At 38.7% G+C, this 24,344-nt stretch overlaps 2 protein-coding genes across 2 annotated transcripts in view; both read left to right on the forward strand.

The window, feature by feature from the left end:
* The window catches only part of ccr10 (chemokine (C-C motif) receptor 10), a 25,562-nt gene extending 23,099 nt beyond the window's left edge, over positions 1-2,463 (forward strand). The window contains exon 3 of the mRNA XM_029456687.1: positions 1,331-2,463. Within this exon, the coding sequence (XP_029312547.1) occupies positions 1,333-2,463 (1,131 nt within the window). The 5' untranslated portion in view covers positions 1,331-1,332. The remainder of the gene's footprint in view (positions 1-1,330) is intronic.
* Positions 2,464-8,677: 6,214 nt separating this feature from the next.
* The window catches only part of fmnl1b (formin-like 1b), a 41,362-nt gene continuing 25,695 nt past the window's right edge, over positions 8,678-24,344 (forward strand). Inside the window, exons 1-6 of the mRNA XM_029456406.1 lie at positions 8,678-8,992; positions 18,376-18,459; positions 19,364-19,447; positions 23,206-23,279; positions 23,643-23,726; positions 23,848-23,991. Of these exons, the coding sequence (XP_029312266.1) occupies positions 8,840-8,992; positions 18,376-18,459; positions 19,364-19,447; positions 23,206-23,279; positions 23,643-23,726; positions 23,848-23,991 (623 nt within the window). The 5' untranslated portion in view covers positions 8,678-8,839. The remainder of the gene's footprint in view (positions 8,993-18,375; positions 18,460-19,363; positions 19,448-23,205; positions 23,280-23,642; positions 23,727-23,847; positions 23,992-24,344) is intronic.

The raw sequence follows: 24,344 nt of genomic DNA on the forward strand, positions 1-24,344 counted from the left end.
TCTGTATGTAGACACTTTCTTTTTCCTTCAGCTGCCTGAGAAAACATATTCTCTATTCTTTTGTTACACTTGTCTATGTAGTTAAAAAGCATAATTTGTATTCAACACAACCTGTAAAACATCCGTTTTCGTCGAGACTTAATTTTATGGCAAACTAAATGATTTCTTTGTTCATTATAGAGTAGAACATTACCATCACACTTAATCCCATTTAGACTCACACCTCTCTGTTTGTCAAGAACGCCTGTTTCTCAAATGTAAGTTTTACAGCTTTTGAGAACCAGTAAGGTTTATTTCCTGGTCACAGGAACGTTTTAAAAGTAATTCCTGACTAAAAACTAAATAAAGAAATATCAAACAAATCCCAGCGCTGCTCTTCTCACCAGACTGTTCCTCTTACCTTTTATTAAAGGAAAAACCTTCATGTCTATATCCACCATCAAATAGAGAGGGAAGAAAAAAAGCTATTAAAAGAATAGAGCACAGTTAAATATTGCGAGTAGCCTCAGCCATAACTGAGTCGCACAGTGAAAGATTAAATGATAAAAGGTGGAAACTGTAAAAGCTGTTGGCACGCGACACTGACTGATCTGTAGATGTTTGAGCTACCCATCATTTCCCCTGTGCCAACAACCTGGTACCAGTGACTCAAATATCACAGCTGCTGATTGAAACAGCAAAGCTGCAGGTTTCACTGCGCGGAGGAGTTGGTATTTCCTGATATCACGATATGATTAACAGTATTCTGCTCAAAGTCAACTGAGGCTGGAGTTTAACTTAACTTTAGCTTAAAGATAACTACATTCTTATCTTTTAGACAATAATCAGTCCACATACAAGTTGGTTTCACTGGCATTTCGTAGAAGCCCTGAATGACTCATTATCATCAGTATCAAAACTTAAAGCTGCACTCATGTAATGTGCACACACAGACACTGGGATCGTAAGATTAAAAGGTATTCCAAATCATCCTTTGGGGAACATGACTAAACCCAGTTTCATGATAATTCACACAATAGTTTTTTGGGACCCTTTCTGAAAATAAGAGGAAAAGATGAAAAGTCAGGGGATCCCCGAAGTCAGTAGGAGTTTAGCATTTCACAAAAGAATATTCCAAAGTACAAGTCTTAAACATTGTTCTATAATCCTAAAATGTTTCTAATTTCCAATACTGTCACTAGGTTCCGCTTTAAAAACATACACAGATACATTGATGACATTGATCTAGCTCCAGAGATTGGTATAATGTATATTTTAGTCACAGTGGAGTTTAAAATCATCCTCCTTATTGCAAGATAAATAATTAACTAGTCTTCATTTCCCCCACCAGCAATGGATATGATCCATGATGATGACGGCATCGATGAGATGGGCTTTGACTTTTCAAACTACCCGTTGTGGAATATAAGTGACAGCTCAAACTTCAGTGATTTGGAGTCGGGCTTTTGTGATGCTGGAGAGCTGGAGTTCACCATCAAAATGTTCCAGACTTGCATTTTCTGCCTGATCTTCGTGCTGGGCGTGGTGGGAAACTGCCTGGTGATTGCCACCTTTTCTATCTACCGCCGCCTACGGCTTCGCTCCATGACCGACGTCTTCCTGTTCCACTTGGCGCTGGCTGACCTTCTCCTGCTCCTCACGCTCCCATTGCAGGCCATCGACACTCACCGGGGTTGGATCTTCTCCAGTTGCCTTTGCAAAGCCACGCGTGCATGCTACGCTATCAACACATATAGTGGGCTTCTGCTGCTGGCCTGCATCAGCGTTGACCGCTACATGTTGGTGGCACGAGCCCAACAGATGCTCAGGCTGCGCAGTCGTATGATAACAGGCGGGAAAGTAGCTGCTGTAGCTGTGTGGTTTGTTGCTGCGCTCCTCAGCCTGCCTGAAATCCTCTATTCTGGGGTGTCAGAGTCCAGCATTGAAGCATACTGCGGCATGCTAAAGAGTGGAAGAGTCAAAATGGCCACCAATGCAGCCATCATTGCTGTTTTCTGCCTGTCTTTGTTCGTTATGGTGACGTGCTACTCTTTGATAGCTCAAGTGCTGAGGGAAGGGAACGCACATGGGCGGGGGAAGCAGGGGGATCACCAGCGCACCTTGAAGCTGATGGTGACTCTGGTGCTGGTTTTTCTGGTATTCCAGCTGCCGTACACAGTGGTGCTGTCACGTAAGATGGCAGGGGAGTTTTGTAATCTGCTGTTGGAGTACATCACCTGCACTTTGGCATACACCCGCTGTTGCCTCAACCCTATCCTGTACGCCCTGGTGGGCGTGAGGTTCCGCAACGACGTGTTGACGCTCATCCGTGATTCCGGCAGCCAGTGTGGGCGCTGGCTTGTGCCACAGACTGTGAGCTTCACCTCCATCTCCCCGATTTCACCTTCTCAAACAGCGCTCCCTGCTTGCTCTCCAACATCCCCCAACGCAGTCCACCGATTTCAGTTTCCAGAAATCAAATAATATTTGTGTGGATTATTAATTTACCTTCCATTTGAATTGTTTTTATGCATATTTCCCTGCAGTATATGTTATGTATTATTATACAAAAGCAATAAACTTAAAAATTCCAAGGAGTTGCAAAAAAATGCATATTATCAATTTAGTTGGTTGAAAAACAAGGGCGAGAAAAAACAATGTTTTTGGGACGGTCTCCGAAAGCTTAAAAAAAAAAGCATTCAACTGCGATTGAACTAAGTTGTCAATGTAGAATTGCGCGAAAGTTCGCAATTCAAGAGTGCCCAAGCACTGCAAGAAGAATATCAGGCAGTTACACTGGCGTCAAAAAGTAGTGGAGGGATGTACCGTGGAAGGGACGAAGACGGGGACAAACTCCAACCTCTCACTCTCTCACTCTCTCTCACTCTCACTCTCTCTCACTCTCACACTCTCTCACTCTCACACTCTCTCTCACTCTCTCACTCTCACACTCTCATTGGATCACGTCAGACATGTGACCTTCTCACGAGCACACAGTGTTTACAAATGTGAAAAGGTTTAGGCCCGGCGGCCAAGTGTCTTTTTTTATGTTTCCTATTTGTGTGTGTGTGTGTTTTCTATATTTGGGATGGCCAGCATTTACTTCAGGACAGTTTAAATAGAATTCAGGAAAGTTTTGAAATGGTAGAGCTCTGGTGAAAACAATACAGTACTTCCACTATATTAAAACCTTACACATGGTATACTTGGATAGGCCGGTCAATTTGTTTGTACATATTGTCTGGATCGCTTGTACATAACATCCAAAACAGTTCCCTCTTTCTTGTTTTTAAATCTAATTTGGTAATAAAATAGTTTTGATACCACTATACAAGTGTGCGCTGGAATTTAGATTTATTTTGCTTAACTGAGGCTTATAGACTTCTATGTGACATTTTAAAATGTAAATGTTATGTTCTGTCTTTATATTATTCATTTGTTCCTCCCTCCCTTAACTATATATTTATCGTACATTTTCAAAGCCCCATTTGTCCCTTTCTTTGTAGCTCTTATTTTTAGATTACCTTCCTTAGGTGGGATTATTGAGGTATTTAAATATATTTGGTACATACTGCGCTGTATACTTCTGTAACTACAGAAAAGGTGAAGTTATGCGTTTTCATTCTGGCTAGAAACTGTTTAACAGTTATATACGTATCTGTTGTATCGCCTTCATTTCATGGCCTTTTTCGGCTGATTATTCCCCCCCCCCCCCAAACATCAGTATGTATTGATAAATCTTTTAAACACAGCAAATCATATTCATATTGTCATAAGTCTTTTAGAGTCAGAGGCTGAAATGGCAGTTGCTTGCACGTTTGGTCTTTTTGGTAAAAACAAACTAAATGACCTAGATGTGGGTTTAGCTTTAGTCATGATGGCCATCTCTCAGGGAGCTTTAAATATACCTACAGCGCTCTTGCTTCAGCTATCTCTAACTTACACCTTTCTATTGTGTTTTCTTTTTGTATGGTAAATTAGGTCAGATTTTGGTTAACTTAGTTTTTTAGTTTTGGCTTTACAGGGCAGTATTGTTCTCATGTTATGCCTTGTAATCAAAATGTATATGCATGTGAATGTTTTGCTCTAAACGTTAGTGATACAATAAAGTCATTGCAGCTAAGTTGCAGTCATGAGTTTGAAATGCTTGTTGTTGTTGACACATTTCATGTGTTACTCAAAACGTCTTGAGGTTTGATACCCAGTGCAGTCACAATGGCATTATGGCCCAAAATAGTCACAATAAGACTGTATTTGGTCATACTTTTTGTTTTTTAGTCTTTTTGTTTTTCAAACAATCAGGTGACAAAAAGCAGATCTTACGAGTCACAGATTTTCGTAACACTACTCACAACCTCATGTGCAACCATGAAGCCAGCAGTACCATGTTTTTATTTCTGGAATAACTGAAAAACTGGAATCCTATAACATACTTTCACATTGTTGGTAGAAGTGTGCTAGAAGTCCAGAAGACTTGTTGCTGTCATATACAGTAAAAGCCTTTTCATTGCAGACTACATTTCAGAGTTGACCTTTTTAAATACACTGTGACTAAACAGATCTGCCTTTCAAAATAAGAGTTTTCTCACTTCTTTAGCAGATTTACAAATACTAGAAACAAAACTAGACTCCTTTCCACACTTATGTATCACTTGAAACTAAATAGGTTGTGGTAAATTGCAAATTATCATTGAAATATAAAAAACAAATTGGCATGTGCGCTATTATTATTATTATTATTATTATTATTATTATTATTATTATTATTATTATTATTATTATTATTATTATTATTATTATTATATAGTGAGACTTGTTGAATTTGTCTGTCAAAGACTGTTATATAAATTTGTAATTATTTTGTGTAGTTTTCTCTGCTTACTCGTTTGTACGATTAAAGTTTGATGCATTTAATAACTCTCGTCTTTCCACCCATCATTTACCAGCAATATTAGGCTAGTTATACATGACAAACATGCAGATGCATTTAAAAAATGTTTCCTCAAAGCATTTTGTCATTTGTTTTCTGTCCCAAGATTTGCATTTTGATTATTGTATGACTTAAAATTTGAAGGAGAGTAAAAGAAACCCTGCTACCACACAGAAATAGTCGGGGGCCAGATTGCCACCAAGAATCAAGGTATTTGCCCCATAAAACACTCAAGGTGTCAAAAAAGGTTTGTGGTTGTTTATGAAGAATGCCTCCAAATTTCAAACATGCTGTTAAAAATCTTATTTTCTACCCTGTTCACACCATTAGCAAGAATACCATTGCAATCATCAAAGTGTGTGTAGGCTACACGATCACCATCTCTAAGTTGTACTTAAATCAGCCTTCTATCGGAAGTTGTTGGCATCAATGTGCGAGTCTCGTATATGTGTCAACACAGTGTTTGTACTGTTTATGCATATGTTTTGCAGAAAGAGGGCTGGTGCACCTAGCTGCTGAGTTATCTCTCTCCAGCAGCACAGACATGTAATGTAAGACTAAATAAAGAAAAGGTTTTAAGTTTTTTGAACATTTGCCTTTGACAATAAAGAGAGATGAATGAGTTAACCATGGAGATATAATATTATTTAATTATCCTTAAAAAGCCAACTGGTTAGTTTTACCTTTTTTGATCATTATACATCAAAATAATTTAAATAATGTTGTAAACGATGCTCTCATTAAGTGCACTTTATCTCCATATTCTCTCTAGTTTATAAATAAAAAACAGAAAATGTAGAGATGTGGGTATGAAATGAGTGCAGTTTGCCTGCTGTAATGCAACGTATTGACCACTAGGTGTCAGTGTGATGCAGACATTACACTATGAAGAAGACAGAAACAGTAATACAGTTGTTTCACAGCAAAAATTGTGCAAATCTAATGCAACCTTTATTAGCAGATACTTTTTAACTGATTAAAAAGTGACAGAGAGATATGAGAGACACCCAGGTGTACCAACACACACTCACCTTCATACTGACATACAGTCATACTGTCCTCAATCAAGGCCGTCACTCATTTGTTGTGAAAATGTGAATCAGAAATTCAGAGCGATTATCAGCAGAATTACACCTTCTAGACAGGGCAGCAACTTATCATTATTTTCATTATCGTTGAATTATTATTCCATATTTTCTTAATTACCTGATATATACGTTTTGGTCTTTCAAGTCCATCCTAATGTTGAATATCATGTAAATGCAGCATAAACGTACAGCTATAAAAGAGGGAGAGGTTGTTTGGAGACATGGAAGCAGAGCTGCAACTAACAATTATTTTTGTATTTGATTAATGTGCCGTTTATCTTCACGATTAATTTGAAATTTGAAAATAGTCTACTAAAAATTGCCAATTCCAGTCCAAGGAGTCAAGTAATTTGTTTTGTCGGACTAACAATCCAAAACCCAAATGCATTCAGTTTAATATTTAACATAAGACAAAGCAAAGCAGCACGTTGAGAAGCTGTGAGAATGTGCTGCTTTGTTTTCAAAATGTTTGTGTATAGTATGGAGTTAATTATAGTTCTTAAAAAGAAAGAAAATCAGAATCAACCAAGAGAAATACAGCTGGTACACTTCTTGTTTTTGCAAATAGGATCTGCGAGACAACTCCATGACTGCATGTCGTGACACAATGTAAAGGCCTTAGAAGATAGTCTCAATAAATGTTTCCCGACGGAGATGAGTGTGCGTATGTTATTGATGGTTTTTTCTCAGTTGTTTTTTTGCACCCAGCACCTTCATGTCTTGTGTGTGCGGTAGTTTCCGAAGTGTCACTCTTCCTCTGTAACAAACATCACAGAAGTCGTCATCACTTTTATCTTCAGTTCTAACTTACTGTAAACTCAGTGAACACAGAATGTGTCACGCTTCATTACGTTGTGTGTGTGTGCTGCTGACCAGGTGTGGCCAGACACACAGGTAGGTATCAGTGTGACGCACATTATTTATTAACGGCTGCATCCACCTTCCTGTTGCACTCTGTAGCCAACAACAACATGCTTACTAACAGAGTCCTTTTGGCCCTTATGTCATCGCTGCAGCCACACAACTTATGATTGTGATTAAGTGCGTGATCCTCTTTAGCAGCCACATCACAACTGTGGTTTGTTAGGACGCGGGGTGTTATGAGTTTTTGATGACGCATGTTAGTATGAATGAGGCTTTGATCACAGAGGGATCTGGCTCTGTGAGCTGCCAACGTTTGGCTGTTTGTTACCTGTTTGTTTCTAATTTGATGCTATTCATAACTAGTTTAAATGAAAACTCACGTTCTGTATTTAGCCTTAAATATCTCAATGCAAACATATAAAATAACTTTACATGATGAAATAAAAAGCTTAGGTCTTAAACAATATTTAAATACAATACATCTTTTTCACATCAGATATTTTGACTTGTAATCATGCAGGAAACGCACAGGAGTTACTAATAACATTAACAATATCTACCTTCTATTCAAGTGTCCCAATAAGCCGTGGAAGTGAGCCGACATGGACATAACCAGAACCCTGAAGCGATCATTAGTTTTCTTACTTTGCTACTGCGACATCCGTCCATAAAAAGGCTCAATCAGCTGGGCACTGTATTCTTTATCAAGCATCACTCAAACAGGAGGAAATGGTGCATTTGTGTGGGACTATTTTCAGCGGCAGATTAATACACTGTTGGTGACTATTTAAAAAAATAAACTACAGTGTGTGTTCATGGTAATGAAGGAACATGTCAGCCAGTGTAACACTTTGGCTCATTGATGTGTTTTTATTAGTTTTGGACAACAATGAAGCTCTATGATATCAGGCTTTGATACACACAACACACAATATCTTTTAATAGATGGCTTCATTGTTGGTTATGGTCTTTTCATTTGTCTTATTTAGAGCGAGAGAAATATAAAGTATCACCAGACCTTTAAAGAATATGTTGTGACCTGTCATTATTGGTTTTAATGTTTTTACGGGATTTGTTGATACAATTAAAATGACTATTTAATTGAATTTGCATGTGAACATATAGCTCAGTTTGAGTCAGAAATGTGACGCTATAGCTTTCAGTAGGTTCCTGAAGAAACATGTGCCTCCTGTACATGGAGGCATTAGGACCCAGAGAGCTCAGATCTCTCTGCTCTCTCTGCTCTCTGCTGTTAGGACTAATGCCACTGCTGCTGTCCGTCTCTCTCTGTCCCTGTTTTGGATAGACCCAGTGGCTGCCTGCTGGATCTCTGCCTTTCCCTCTTTTCCTCTTTTTCCTCTGGATATAGAGATCAAAGTCCCAGAGACTCCCAGCATCCAACAGCAGATGGAGGGCTTCCAGAGACTTCCTGCAAGGCCAACTAAGTCTCATTACCGGAGAGCACTGCAGCTTTTGGAGTAGTTTCCTCCAGAGTTTCCTCCCCACCTGTGTAGCGGGAAACTCAGAAGTGATACCTTTCCTGGTTAATCTTGTTTTTCCTTCTTATCGAAGCCTCGTCCTGCGTGCAGAGCTTCAGGCTTTGAACTCTATCTCCTCCCCTTTCCTCTTTCACTCGTTCAGCTGTCACTCTGTCTGTCACTCTCAGGATATCCCCTTCCCTCTATCTAGGGTTTCATAATGCATCAGGATCTCATTCAGAGGCAGGGGTGGATTTCATCCCACTGCTTTCTCCTTGTTTGAGACTATGGACGAGTAATGAGTGCTACTTCAGCATGAACCAACAGACTGGGGTCATGGAAATAACGAAAGGTCACAGGCCAGTGCCTCACAGAGCCTCACACTTAACTTTGAATTACTAGATACAAAATATATTTTATATATATTTTCTTTTGGCTGTTACTAAGTGAGGCAGGTTTTTCGGAGCAGTGTATTTCTTGGATCTATTGAATTTACAATCATGGGAAATGCAGCAGGAAGCATGGAGGTACCTCAGGGTAAAGAGGGCAAGACGGTGTCGGCCCCTCCAGGCTCCACAGGCTCCCAGAATCAAACCGCAAAACTCCCGATGCCACCTGAAGAAGAAGTGGAGCAACGCTTCGGTGCAGTGCTGGTGAGTTGTGACTTTGTGCAGCAGGTCCGGCCACATGTCAACTTTCACACAGAAGAAAAATAACACAAGGCAAACAGTGTAATGAAACAAAGAATTTGGAATATGTTGGAAATGTGCACGTCCTCAGGACAAGCTTATCACAGTGCCAGGTACACAATGCTACTGTGGAAAGATACATAAGAGCTCCTTTATACTGGAGCTTACTGCAGCATTAGGCTCACTGCATGGTCGGCTGGAGGAAGAGTGATGCGGGGGAGTCAGACCTGTTTACAATTTAATAAAAGGTGCAAATAAACGTAACTTTTTCACCATCACAGCTTCAAATTCATCTTAGAATACATTGTTTGTAAAGAATCACTCTTATATGTGATTCCCTTTTTAGAGAAGGTTAAATGTTACAAAGACTTATACACTATATGACCCAAAGTATTTGGGCACCACTGACGACATTTGGTCTAAGCCTCTTAGTCCCAATCAAGAGAAATCTTAATGCTACGACGTACAATGTACGTGCTTTCAATTTTGGGTCAACAATTTGTTTTTATCCTATTCCTGTTTCAACATGACAATGTCCCCGTGCACAAAGCCAAGTGCATAAAGAAATGTTGTTTCCCAGTTTAGTGTAGAAAAACTTGACTGGTCTGCTCAGAGCTCTGAATTCAACCCCATCCAACACCTGTGGGATGAGCAGGAACTTTCGAACGTTATCTCCCAAAATAAATGCCCCAACGAAAGGTCTTCCACACTAAAGCGAGTAAATAGAAATCATTTCTAATTGTCAGAAAAAGTGCTTTCCTGTTTCATATTCTACTTTTGTTTCGATGCACTTTACAGGTAGCAGATACTATTTACACCAACCTTTTTATCCTGTTTTTTTCATGCTTCATTTTGCACATAGTACAAAAGTGTTATGTGGAAATTTCCTGTAAACAAACAAAAATCATGTTTACGTTCTTTATTATTCACCAAAACACATTCTTTGTATCCTTGAGGTCTAACAAATGCATTTTTGTTTTTGTGGAACAAGTAAAACGAAAGGGTTGAGCTAAGTACAACCGTACACTAAAAAAGACGACCAAAATGTTACAGTTCACTGTAATGAGTGAAAACACACTGTAAAAGAGTTAAAGTTCTAAAATAAAATATGGACAACACCCAGACTGGACAACACTGTGGTAGTGACCTGTCAATCACAAGGTAGCCACGCCCCTGAAGCATACGCTGCTTTATCGTCTATTTTAGTTTCACTGGGATCATAAGTTACACAATTAAAATCACTAGTGAGTCCTAAAACACTTTAGAAAATCTTTACTGAGGTAATAAATCAAGTGAGAAGAAGGGTCATTTTCTCATAGACTTCTATCGGACTTCTTTTTGCACCCAGTGCAGTCGCCCCCTGCTGGCCATTTAAACAAATGTAGGTTTAAGACACTTCTGCTTTGGCTTCACTTTTCAGACCCGGAGGTTGCCACTTTCATAAAACACTTGCAAAGCTTTGCAAGAAGTCTTCGTCCCTGGCTTTGCTGGTACATATCTGTGTTTCTTGGTGCACTACAGCCCCCTGTAGATCGGTGGAATAGTCTGACCCCATTGGCAGCAGCAGATTAATGTCCAAGGTTTGGGAATCATGACATATTCAACAGTCACATATATGGTGTAATATTGAGGAGGTCCCCTAACTGGAGACCGTGGCCTCGTGGTCAGCAGCAGTGTACTGTGGTTGTACTTGTGGTTTTATTGTCAATTACTCTCGCTGACTTTTGTTAATCGTGTTAAATAAAGAATTATTGTATTGCCTGGCCTTTACCACAGATTAGGCAGAGCCACTTTGGCAAAATAACTAAGGCATATCCGAGCAGCATTCCTTGAGTCGACCGTAACTTGATTACGTCCTTCACTGAGCTCACTGAGTCTCCTGTTTATGACAACATGTGGAGCGATAAACTGAACTCGTTCCTTCGTGGTGACAGTCAGAAAAAAACAAGGTAGAGAATGTTTTGAGTCTGACAACGCAGCTATGTTCAATATGTTGCCGGGCGAGTTGCTGTGTGATGAACTGCATTCCTTTTGTCTCATCATCTCTGAGGTGCATGGTGATGTTTCATCACGCTGACCTGTGATTTGCATGAAAGATAAACAAACAGGCTTGAGGTTTATTGTCAGTGAACAGCCTCCTTCTAACCTCCTGAAGGTGAATGGCAATCAATTAAAGCTTTGATGAATGCTGCTCCCTTCCATGGAGGCAGGTCAATCAATGAGTGTGAGCATAACACACTCCCTGTTAGTGCACAACCAAAACTCTCATGATCTCCACTGAAGACCGACTGAGTTTTCTCAAGATGAAATCTCTGAAGATCTCTGAAATTAACTCATTTATTATTATTATTGTTAATTGTTCCATTGAACGGTTGTATTTCAACACATTCTTGCCAAAAAAATAAAATAAGCATTTGTGTCATGTGGAGCTGAAGTACACGACAGCACATGGCTAAAAGTATGTGGACACCTGTGCGTGTGCATATGTGGTTGCAGCTTGTGTAAACAAAACCAACTACACCCAAAGTGTGTCGTCAGAGGTGTCTACATAAGTTTGGCCATATAACGTACAAATGTTTGTAACATTTAACCTTCTTTAAAATGTGATCTAATGAAATACAACAGGATTCTTTACAAACTAAGTATTCTAAGCTACATCTATCATTTGTTCTTTCCCATCACGAGAACTGAGGATCCCAAACCAAGTAAATAAACACTATGTGGTCCACATACTTTTGATGCACTAGCAAAATACAATTTCTTTTTTACAATTCAGAATGTGTATGCATTATTTATATGGAATGTTTGAACATGTCTGAGTCTAGTTTGAAACACAGTGCGTTAGTTCACATAAGGCTGATATGTTTTAGTCATTAGACATCTAATACTGCGTTCTTCTCTCGTCTTATTTTGCATGCAGAAAGGAATTTGCATATGATGTTTTTACTTGGAGTGCATATCCATATTGTACGTGCACAGAGTGCATTTAATCTGAGTTGCATGTGTGAAATGATTTGTGTGTGTCGGCTGTGGTGGGGTCGTGGGATGACCACAGCAATGAATTAATGTGACAGCAGCATACGTCTTGTGTCAGCTGCTGCAGGTTTCTCTGCTTGAGCGTGTGTGTAGCGGCGGTGGTGTGTGTTTGTATGAATGTGCAGTCTTTCATGTTCAAAAAAGCAAGCGTCACTCTGCAGCAGTTTAACTATGTGCTGCATCTAAAATCATTTCTCCTCCCCACCCTGTGCTGAACACATTCCCAGCGTGCTTTTTGCTACATCATCAGTGTACCCCACCAAATATACGTAGATCATCTCTCCCACCATCCCCCTCCTCACTCAGTCGCCCCTACATCTTCTGCTGAGTCTGCATAGCAAATCTCCTGTGCTAAATGGAGAAGATACTCTGTCTGCATACAAACCAGCTGTGTGTGTGTGTGTGTGTGTGTGTGTGTGTGTGTGTGTGTGTGTGTGTGTGTGTGTGTGTGTGTGTGTGTGTGTGTGTGTGTGTGTGTGTGTGTGTGTGTGGAGGTAACAGTGAGGGATGCTGCAAACTGTCACTGGTCTTATTCTGCAGAGGCTCAAAGGGACAATAGGGAGAGAAAGTGTCAGACTTCCTTCAGAGGTGTGGATTTGGAGGGTGGAGGATAATATGTGCGTGTGGACATGCAGTGTTTGTGAGCGATATAAGCCAGTGTGCTTCCTGGTGAGAAGCTTTTATCGATGCTTTATTCACGTTCTGATGGACGTGTGTGATGCCACTGCAGTGTTTTCAAAACTCTGAGAATCAATATCACATCAACAGAAATCTGCACAGTACTGTATGAGCCGGTGCTCGAGCGCTTCAGCCACAGCCTCATTTACGTGGAGTACTTTTCCCTTTTAGTGTTTTACATAACACTTTGCATATTTCCCAACAGGGAATGCGGCAGTGGGTGGAATTGTAAATGTACATCTGTGGATTTGTGTACTGTATTTACAGACTGCGACAGAAAGAAGAGGAAAAGAAAAAGGAGAGAATAATTACTCACTTGTTAGTAGTTCTGCACTTTTTGAGATATTTTAAGATTTTTTTGTCAAATTTATAGTTAGCCTCGTCCGAATTAACAGAATATTAGTGTGTCTCTCTCTCTCTCTCTCTCTCTCTCTACAAATGACCTTAAATCTTATCTTAACTTACACTTTTACACCTGACTTTAATATACATTTCATTTTCCTTAGATAATGATTTAGCAGGATTACACCAGATAATAAAATATGTCTCCTAAACAGAGTGAACTTCTTGTAATACTGTACACTGCATGGCCCAAAGTCCCCAGCTCCATGAAGAAATGTTTGTTTATACTTTGGTGTGAACTTGAGAGAGAGCTCCGACCTCAACCCCGTCCAACACCTTTTGGTATGAGGGTTAAACAAGCCCCCGGGAACAGGAAGAGCTCTGGGCCGTGTGACCATGTTGCTGTAGTGGCCACACTCAGAACTGCAGAGCATGTGTTTGCATGTGCGCACCAACACAATCACTACAAAATAAACAACTGTAAAATGATGAATACATTTTGATGAAATTATTTTCACTTCACGATTATTGTTGCCAAAGAATTCACGATAACAATATTTATTTATCAGTTAAATTCATCTTTAACTTTGTTTATTGTGCATATTATTGTTATCTCTTGTGAAATTGATATGTGTGTGTGGGGCGTTGGAGGTGGTGGACAAAGATTATTTACACAATATTATCGTATATGTTTTAATAATAATAATAAATTGAGTTTATATAGCGCTTTTCGAGACCTCAAAGCCGCTTTACAATAGTAGGGCAGGTGGGGTGGAGGGGGTTGGGACGAGAGAAAGAAAAAGAAAAAGAAAGAATAATACGGTTAATGGGGGGCTAGCAAATGACAGTTGTTTTATTAACATGGTATCAATATTTCACTTTTTACATCATGGTTATTATCAATTATCAGTTGATTGAATGGGGTTCCAGTATCCAGCTGTTCCTACACTTTGTCCATTAAGATTATTTGTATCTTTTTGATTGACATCGTTGAGCTTGTCTCGCTCGTTCTTCACCCCTTAATATCCTTGCATTTTATAAATGTATATTACAGTGCGTTAATCAGTGCCGGCAAATCATAACCACTCCAAGCTACTTCCCTGTCAAATAAATGTATTGATCCTGAAATGTGTTTTAATGTGATTGCATGTGACACAGCCTTGTACTGGATGAGAGGGAGGAGAAAACACATTTAGCAGTAATTATTCAGCCGCTGCTGCAAACGCAGCTTGTTTCTGTTCACATGATAATTCCATTGATCCGTCCTTTTGGGATAGTCAGCACGTTTAGGAATGCATCACTGCATCATTCAGCAACACAGAAAATGTCCCACTTCTGTCTGCTAAATTCATCGCATTGTCTTCCTGCCAGTTTGAGCCTCATATTCTTGAATTTGCAACCGTTTCCAATGTTGTTTTAAGCTCATGTGTGGTTACTGTCCAGTCGCTCAGCACACGCGATAATAGCAGGTGTAAAGGTCACTGGTTCTATTTTCTAATGCCACCTGAATCAGCATAGTCGAAGCAGCGTTAGAGGGATTTTGAGGTCTAGAGAATACTGAGGCAGTTATTGCACAGGTTGTCATGGAGAGAGTGCCAATTGGAGTGTGACAACATGCTTTCACACTTAATGAGGCATTAGGGTGTATAAAAGGATCACACGGCCATTAGCACGCTAGAGATTCAAATTAAACTTATTAAAATATGAAACTTGATAACTATGTTCCCACACAGGTTGTATTTGACATGTCTGACCCCACTGCCAGAGCGGCTCTACCTTCCTCGACACACCAGAGACTGATTAGACGCTGATGTGCGCTCCTTGTGGTCAGGTGCATTGTTTCTGTAGTTATGCAAACAATGAAGCAGTGTCACTTCATACAACATGTTTGTACAGAGAGAGGCAAAGTGAGGAAAAACAAGTCTGATCTTAACTGTTTTCTCTCATGTGATCTTTTTTACATTTCTGAAAAACCTGTAAAAATAATGTGTTGTTGTTCAGTAACTTACGTTTGTTGTTGTAATACTCATGTCGGCCACAAGAGTCTGAAGTGCACCACTCCCCATGTTTTTAAATTGGACTAACAGCGTCAGATTAGCACCAATTAAAACACATTTCTAGCCAGAATACATGACAGTAATGTTACATAAGTTTCTAACACACAGCAGGGTTGGGTTGGGTACCTCTCACATTTGAACCGATAGGTTACCCTGAATTCAATACAGATACCCGACGGTACCTTTTTTCATTACTATACTCTTTCTGCCCTGGTCCTGCTGGACACCGGGAAGCCTTTTTGACATTTTCCTGGATTCATCCAAACTTTCTCTTTTTTCAACACATCATTTCTGTCAAATGTTGTATTTGTACTATGTTGTTTATCCTGTACACACGACATCTATTGCACGTCTGTCCGTCCTGGGAGAGGGATCCCTCCTCAGTTGCTCTCCCTGAGGTTTCTTCCATTTTTCCCCCTTTAATTTTGGGGTTTCTTTTAGGAAGTTTTTCCTTGTGCGATGCGAGGGTCTAAGGACAGAGGGTGTCGTATCCTGTCTGTAAAGCACACTGAGACAAATGTATAATTTGTGATATTGGGCTATACAAATAAATTTGATTTGATTTGATTTGATTTCTGACAAAAATGTCATTTTAGTTGTACAAAATAAATCCAAATTTCAACATTGTTATTTAATTATAACATTTTGTTATTTATTTAGAACATTTCAAACACTACATAAAATAAAACCCCTCCCTACCTCCCTCTCCCCCCCTAAACCCACCACTACAACCTTCAGCCTATCAGTCTGTAACGAGGGCATAAAGAACCCTTTCTATGTGTCTCGGTGGATGCGCATGCTGAGCTATTTTGACTCACATACATGAGGCAGAAACGTCTTTTTGATATTGTTGGATAAATGTGGCAATATTCTAGTAAAATAAATTAAAATCTGATGATAGTTGGTGGATTGTTTGGTCACTGTCAATCAAATCTGATCAAGCCACATTCCACACAGTCCTCATGAAGCAGATTAGCTGAGTCTGTGAGTGTTAAACTTCATAGATTGTACCTTTTTTTCAATATGTTTTTCAAATGATGATGGCCCCATTTGTAGCCATGATATTTGATGTTATACATAAATGTAAGTTTCCAGGCGCTTTAAATCCTGTCTCCAGCAGCAGCAGAGTTGTTTCACTGAGTGTTCCAGCAGGCCAAATATAACCGGCATGTATTGACCCACCGGCTCCATTCATCAGGCTGATTTATCAGATTCACATCCAGCCTCAGAACACCATTGATTTGCTGCGCTATTTGGAATGTTCTTTGCCAATGTTTTCAGCATGGCAGACACGATGTCTACACAGTAGCTTTATATGTGTTTTATATGTACATGCGTCTACCTCAGTAGTGCACACAATCTGTGTATCTCCAAAAACAGTGTAATGATTGTATATTTATTGCACGTTATAAAAGATGTGGTTCACATGGGGCTTATGTCTGAGCTCTGAGGCTCAGATGTAAAGTAAAGTAAAAGCAGCACTAAGTAACCACTGCTGGACATTCCTCAGCAGACTGAGTCAGTGTCGTCGCAGCGACCTCGTGACGGAGTCGCTCAGCTCAGCTAAGACGAGAGCAGGAGGTGTGAGGGCGGACAAACAGGAGATATGAGGAGGATATGTAGAAGTTAGGTAAAGGGAGGCGATCGCTGACTGCGTCGTCCTTGAGTGGGTGTCTCCTGTCGACTAGCCCAGTTTTGCATGTGTGTGTGTGGGTTATTATTAGTACAGCTGATGTGTCTGTGTGCTGAAACCTGTTTGTTATATGGGACACTACAGCGTGTGTGTAATGAGAATCTTTCATCAGGACTTCTCAGACACTTTGTGAAGAATACCAAGGATGAAACTTCCTTATCGGCTGTTTAAAGATCTTTTTTTTTAACAATTTATTGTTGTTGACCACATCAACCGACACACAAGAGTTTAGAATGACATTTACATTTAGTATTGAACTCTGTTTGGAAGCCTGACCACTAGACCACCACCACCTTGAGCGTGGTGGGATAAAGCACACAAAGCAACATTTCTAATCTGCAGTTTATCATATTTATATAGTAGTTAATATCACTTATAATAGTGTCATCACTTATTGTCTTGTGACAACAGACTTGCAGAGTTGCAACGTTAACCTAGCACCAGTGACTTCGTACTCATCATGACTCAAACAGGACGTAATGACAGTGAGGTCATTCACTCTGGAGCCACGTATTATTGAAGAAGGCTCCGTAGTGGTGGACTGTCCACTCGTGTGTGTTGTCATATTGTTTCTAGGACTTAGTTAGAGGATAACATAAGAGTTTGACATAAGAGCCACAAATAATAAAGAAAATATAGATTAGTACAGATAAGTGGTAATATTTTTTTAAACATGCCTATTCTCCTAAACTCATACCAGCTCTCTCTAACTCAAAACAACCTCTGACTTGAGTTAGGAAATGATTAGTTAATTCTAAGCTTTGTAAGTTACAGAGCCCCAGAAGGGAGATATGTGCTATGTTTTGATTTTAAATACATTTCCTCCTTGTCTGTGCATGAGTCAGTCAATGTTGTTGATTCTCTGTCGATGTAGACAAATAAGTTCTTTGCATATTACCAACCAAATCATGTCATTTTGCATAAAGCAGTAGCAGGGACTCTCACAGACTCTGACAGCTGCATCAGCCTGAGACACAATTGGCTTCCCAGTTAATGTCGATGTGTCCTGTGTTGATATCGTTATTGCACGAGGGGAAAGTGCACTGCTAACAGCAGTTTTCAGGCTACATAGCTAATTGGCTAGTTAGCTGACAGTAGCACTTTGGACAATAAAAAAAGTTACGTGCAAATGTGAAGATTATTAGTTTAGATGCTATTTCTTATTGTTAACTTTAAACACCACTGCTGACAAGACCCTGTCTGTCCCAAAGGTTTGTTTACATTTTGTCTCAAAGCTGGAGGAGCACTTCTGATGTATCTCCATCAACCTTTTCTGTTCCTTTCAGTAATAGAAAATATTACAATACTTTAGAAAATCACTTTTACATATACAGTATTTTCTTTACTACAGAAAGGAAATACTTTAGCTTCCTTTACAAGAGTATTGCAGCTGACACTTAAAAAAATGGCCAAACCTGAAGAATAATGACCATATATCTTCATTATTTCTGTCATGCAGCAGGTTCAAATCTTTTGACAGATTCTGCACTTTTTACTCAAAAGCCAGCATCTTTTTCTTTTCTCTTTCTCTCTGTTTTCAGAACACGATGAATCTTCCTCCAGACAAGGTGAAGATCCTCAGTCAGTACGACAACGAGAAGAAGTGGGACCTGATCTGTGACCAGGTGGGTCTGCTCTCTAGATTTACTGCCCAGTCTGTCCCCATGCTGTCTGTCTCTCTCATCATAAAATAAAAAATAATTATAAGCCAATTAATGGCAGGTGTTTCATGTGCGGTGGACATACAGTATAAGTTGTGTGCGCCATCAATATAGTGACCCAATGTGAAATATCAGAAACCACCCTGATCCTCACAAACACACACACACGTGCATAAACACACACAAGGAAGCTCATTAATATTGTACATCACCGTAATAATCACAGGGAGGTCCGTAACAACCTGCTACATGATGGGAGAGCGTTAGAGAACACCGGTCACTATAACACAGGGGCTCACTCAACTTTTCTTCATCGGAAAATAATAATCACATGGAAGCCCATTTCAACCAGGTATGAACCAAGTCATTCCTTTGAGATACTGAGACATTATTTTTGATATATTCAGTCAATATTTTGAGATACTAAGTCATTATATTGCCATACTTCATGATTATTTTGAGATACTAAGTAAAAACAAAGTGTCATCACATTGGCAGAAATGAGTATCATACACTTATATCTTGTAAGCTCTTAATGCTTTCTCCCTATGAACATTTTCAAAAAGGGACAGAATAGATTGTTTGATTTATGGGCCTGAGTACTGGTTCAGCTGGACTGGACTGCTGCACTACTGTAGAGTCATTTCTAGAAGCTTGTTAAGATCAAACCAATTTGCATAAGAGACGCTGTGTAATCAAACTGCCTGTGTGAAACCCCGGCTGAGCTCTGCCCTCTGGGCCCCCCTTCACCTCACTGCAGTACCGCAATCAGATATAATTGTGTGTGTGTGTGTGTGTGTGTGTGTGTGTGTGTGTGTGTGTGTGTGTGTGTGTGTGTGTGTGTGTGTGTGTGTGTGTGTGTGTTCAGGAGCGGTTTCAAGTGAAGAACCCACCATCTGCTTATTTGGAGAAGCTGAAGAGTTATCTGGATCATGGAGGAGTCAGTAGGAAGGTACAACTCCACAGATCCCACACCCCAATTTTGAGTTCAGTTTGGATTGAAAAATTACCTTTTTTTGGCGGAGAATGAAAACGATAGGTGATACCAGCCATATGTTGACTGTACAGTGAATTGTTTCTCAAATCTGTTCTTTGACATTTACTGTTCACACAAATGTTTGAAAGAGATTAAGTTCGACCTAACAGGTGGTGCCTTTTACACCTATCCAAAACCAGAACAGCAACATCAGACTTATTTCTGCTTTCATGTACAAGACTGTTTAACATGAGTAATGTAAAAGACTGTTTAATATGAGTAATGTAAAAGACTGTTTAACATGACTCGTGTAAAAGACTATTAAACATCACTCGTGTAAAAGACTGTTTAACATGAGTCGTGTAAAACAGTATTTAACATGAGTCGTGTACAACAGTGTTTAACATGACTCGTGTAAAAGACTGTTTAACATGACTTGTGTTAAAGACTGTTTAACACGACTTGTGTTAAAGACTGTTTAACACGACTTGTGTAAAAGACTGTTTAATATGAGTAATGTAAAAGACTGTTTAACATGACTTGTATAAAAGACTATTAAACATCACTCATGTAAAAGACTGTTTAACATGAGTCGTGTACAACAGTATTTAACATGAGACGTGTACAACAGTGTTTAACATGACTCGTGTAAAAGACTGTTTAACATGACTTGTGTTAAAGACTGTTTAACACGACTTGTGTAAAAGACTGTTTAACATGACTTGTGTAAAAGACTGTTTAACATGACTTGTGTAAAAGACTGTTTAACATGACTTGTGTTAAAGACTGTTTAACATGAGTCGTGTAAAAGACTGTTTAACATGAGTCGTGTAAAAGACTGTTTAACATGACTTGTGTAAAAGACTGTTTAACATGAGTCGTGTAAAAGACTGTTTAACATGACTTGTGTAAAAGACTGTTTAACATGACTTGTGTAAAAGACTGTTTAACATGAGTCGTGTAAAAGACTGTTTAACATGAGTCGTGTAAAAGACTGTTTAACATGACTTGTGTTAAAGACTGTTTAACATGAGTCGTGTAAAAGACTGTTTAACATGAGTCGTGTAAAAGACTGTTTAACATGACTTGTGTAAAAGACTGTTTAACATGAGTCGTGTAAAAGACTGTTTAACATGACTTGTGTAAAAGACTGTTTAATATGAGTAATGTAAAAGACTGTTTAACATTACTTGTGTAAAAGACTATTAAACATCACTCGTGTAAAAGACTGTTTAACATGAGTCGTGTACAACAGTGTTTAACATGACTCGTGTAAAAGACTGTTTAACATGACTTGTGTTAAAGACTGTTTAACACGACTTGTGTAAAAGACTGTTTAACACGACTTGTGTAAAAGACTGTTTAACATGAGTCGTGTAAAAGACTGTTTAACACGACTTGTGTAAAAGACTGTTTAACATGAGTCGTGTAAAAGACTGTTTAACATGAGTCGTGTAAAAGACTGTTTAACATGACTTGTGTAAAAGACTGTTTAACATGAGTCGTGTAAAAGACTGTTTAACATGAGTCGTGTAAAAGACTGTTTAACATGAGTCGTGTAAAAGACTGTTTAACATGAGTCGTGTAAAAGACTGTTTAACATGAGTCGTGTAAAAGACTGTTCAACATGACTTGTGTTAAAGACTGTTTAACATGAGTCGTGTAAAAGACTGTTTAACATGAGTCGTGTAAAAGACTGTTCAACATGACTTGTGTAAAAGACTGTTTAACATGACTTGTGTTAAAGACTGTTTAACATGAGTCGTGTAAAAGACTGTTTAACATGAGTCGTGTAAAAGACTGTTTAACATGAGTCGTGTAAAAGACTGTTTAATATGAGTCGTGTAAAAGACTGTTTAACATGAGTCGTGTAAAAGACTGTTCAACATGAGTCGTGTAAAAGACTGTTCAACATGAGTCGTGTAAAAGACTGTTTAACATGAGTCGTGTAAAAGACTGTTTAACATGAGTCGTGTAAAAGACTGTTTAACATGAGTCGTGTAAAAGACTGTTCAACATGACTTGTGTTAAAGACTGTTTAACATGAGTCGTGTAAAAGACTGTTTAACATGAGTCGTGTAAAAGACTGTTCAACATGACTTGTGTAAAAGACTGTTTAACATGAGTCGTGTAAAAGACTGTTTAACATGAGTCGTGTAAAAGACTGTTTAACATGAGTCGTGTAAAAGACTGTTTAATATGAGTAATGTAAAAGACAGTTTAACATGACTCGTGTAAAAGACTATTAAACATGACTTGTGTAAAAGACTGTTTAACATGAGTCGTGTACAACAGTATTTAACATGAGTCGTGTACAACAGTGTTTAACATGACTTGTGTAAAAGACTGTTTAACATGACTTGTGTAAAAGACTGTTTAACATGACTTGTGTAAAAGACTGTTTAACATGAGTCGTGTAAAAGACTGTTTAACATGAGTCGTGTAAAAGACTGTTTAACATGAGTCGTGTAAAAGACAGTTTAACATGACTCGTGTAAAAGACTATTAAACATGACTTGTGTAAAAGACTGTTTAACATGAGTCGTGTACAACAGTATTTAACATGAGTCGTGTACAACAGTGTTTAACATGACTTGTGTAAAAGACTGTTTAACATGACTTGTGTAAAAGACTGTTTAACATGACTTGTGTAAAAGACTGTTTAACATGAGTCGTGTAAAAGACTGTTTAACATGAGTTGTGTAAAAGACTGTTTAACATGAGTCGTGTAAAAGACTGTTTAACATGACTCGTGTAAAAGACTGTTTAACATGACTTGTGTAAAAGACTGTTTAACATGAGTCGTGTAAAAGACTGTTTAACATGAGTTGTGTAAAAGACTGTTTAACATGAGTCGTGTAAAAGACTGTTTAAACATGACTTGTGTAAAAGACTGTTTAACATGAGTCGTGTAAAAGACTGTTTAACATGACTCGTGTAAAAGACTGTTTAACATGAGTCGTGTAAAGATGTTTAACATGAGTGTGTAAAAGACTGTTTAACATGAGTCGTGTAAAAGACTGTTTAACATGAGTCGTGTAAAAGACTGTTTAACATGAGTTGTGTAAAAGACTGTTTAACATGAGTCGTGTAAAAGACTGTTTAACATGACTCATGTAAAAGACTGTTTAACATGACTTGTGTAAAAGACTGTTTAACATGAGTCGTGTAAAAGACTGTTTAACATGAGTTGTGTAAAAGACTGTTTAACATGAGTTGTGTAAAAGACTGTTTAACATGACTCGTGTAAAAGACTGTTTAACATTACTTGTGTTAAAGACTGTTTAACATGAGTCGTGTACAACAGTGTTTAACATGAGTCGTGTACAACAGTGTTTAACATGACTCGTGTAAAAGACTGTTTAACATGACTCGTGTAAAAGACTGTTTAACATGACTTGTGTAAAAGACTGTTTAACATAAGTCGTGTAAAAGACTGTTTAACATGACTTGTGTTAAAGACTGTTTAACATGAGTCGTGTACAACAGTGTTTAACATGAGTCATGTAAAAGACTGTTCTCCCTTCATTTAATCCATTAATGAACTGATTGGAATCAGAAGAAAGTATTTATGCTTTTTTTAATATAGTGTTTATTGTTTGTTTCTTTTTTATTTGATTAGGTATTAAGTCCATGCGACAAATCAGTACACCAGACTGCCCTGACATCTTTAACATTTCCTGAATAATTAAGCATTTAGTGACTAAAGAACTTCCCTACATGTGTTCTGTCAGTTTAAGAGACGTGTCCAGGAATCTACTCAGATCCTGAGAGAGTTGGAGATTTCCCTAAGGACCAATTACATAGGGTGAGTATCTCTCCAATACTCAAAGGCTTTGTTAAAGGGGAGAAACTGATTATATCACACAAATTAAAAGTTGAGCCAATAAATTCTGGCATTTTAGTCTCTGAAGGAGATTTCAATAATAAAGATGTCTGTCTACATTTGAATACAATGAATTGCAGTTAATTTAAAATCTCTTAAAAATCTTCTTGGACACATCAGTCTTGCATTGCAATTAATTTCTCACATAGAAATTGTAATATATAATAGGAGACGAGAACATGTGATTTTTGAGTCTGCAAGTGCATGTTTTTCGCGTTAGTTTATAGGTTTGTAACCTTAAACGTGAGTGTTGTGAGGTTTGAGAAATGTATTTTCCCCTTGCAGCTGGGCTCAGGAGTTCTTAAACGAGGAGAACCAAGGCTTGGATGTTCTTGTGGATTATCTGTCCTTTGCCCACAGAGCTGTCATGTACGTATCGGCTTAAAACACCATCATTTGTCTTATCTCCTTCACACAGCCACAACTGTGTCAAACTACCTCATGAATACCACCACAGGCTACATTTCAACTCTGATTCTGTGACTCACAGCTATGATGTGGACCCTTTGGACAATGGCATGCTGCCCACAGACAAAAGCAAAACTGTGGACAGGTCAGTGGAAGATCTGAGCAGAAGTGCCAGCAACTCACCTACTCACAGCGCCTCGAAGGCCAGCAAGGCCTTCACAGTCAGGTACGGACAGAGTGGGCTGATGGGAGTGAGTGAGTAATGTTTCATGGATTCATGTGAGGCCGATGAGTTGATGTGCGAGCTGAAAATCACAAATGTATCTGTTTGTATGCACATACTGTACTTAATATTAATTAATATTAATTAATATCATGTACAGGTATATAATGTGGATTTACATTTCTAATAAGACATTTTTATATTTATAAAACGTCTCTCAACTCCAACTCCATTATTGTATCTTAAGTAACAAATCTGACTGTAACATTTTGGTAGACGATACAAACAGCAGAACAATTCTCGAAACCCAAATTTGATACCACGGTAAAAAAACAACCTGATCACAATTGTCTCTC

Source organism: Cottoperca gobio, chromosome 19 (genome assembly GCF_900634415.1).
Source record: "Cottoperca gobio chromosome 19, fCotGob3.1, whole genome shotgun sequence".
Taxonomy (NCBI): domain Eukaryota; kingdom Metazoa; phylum Chordata; class Actinopteri; order Perciformes; family Bovichtidae; genus Cottoperca; species Cottoperca gobio.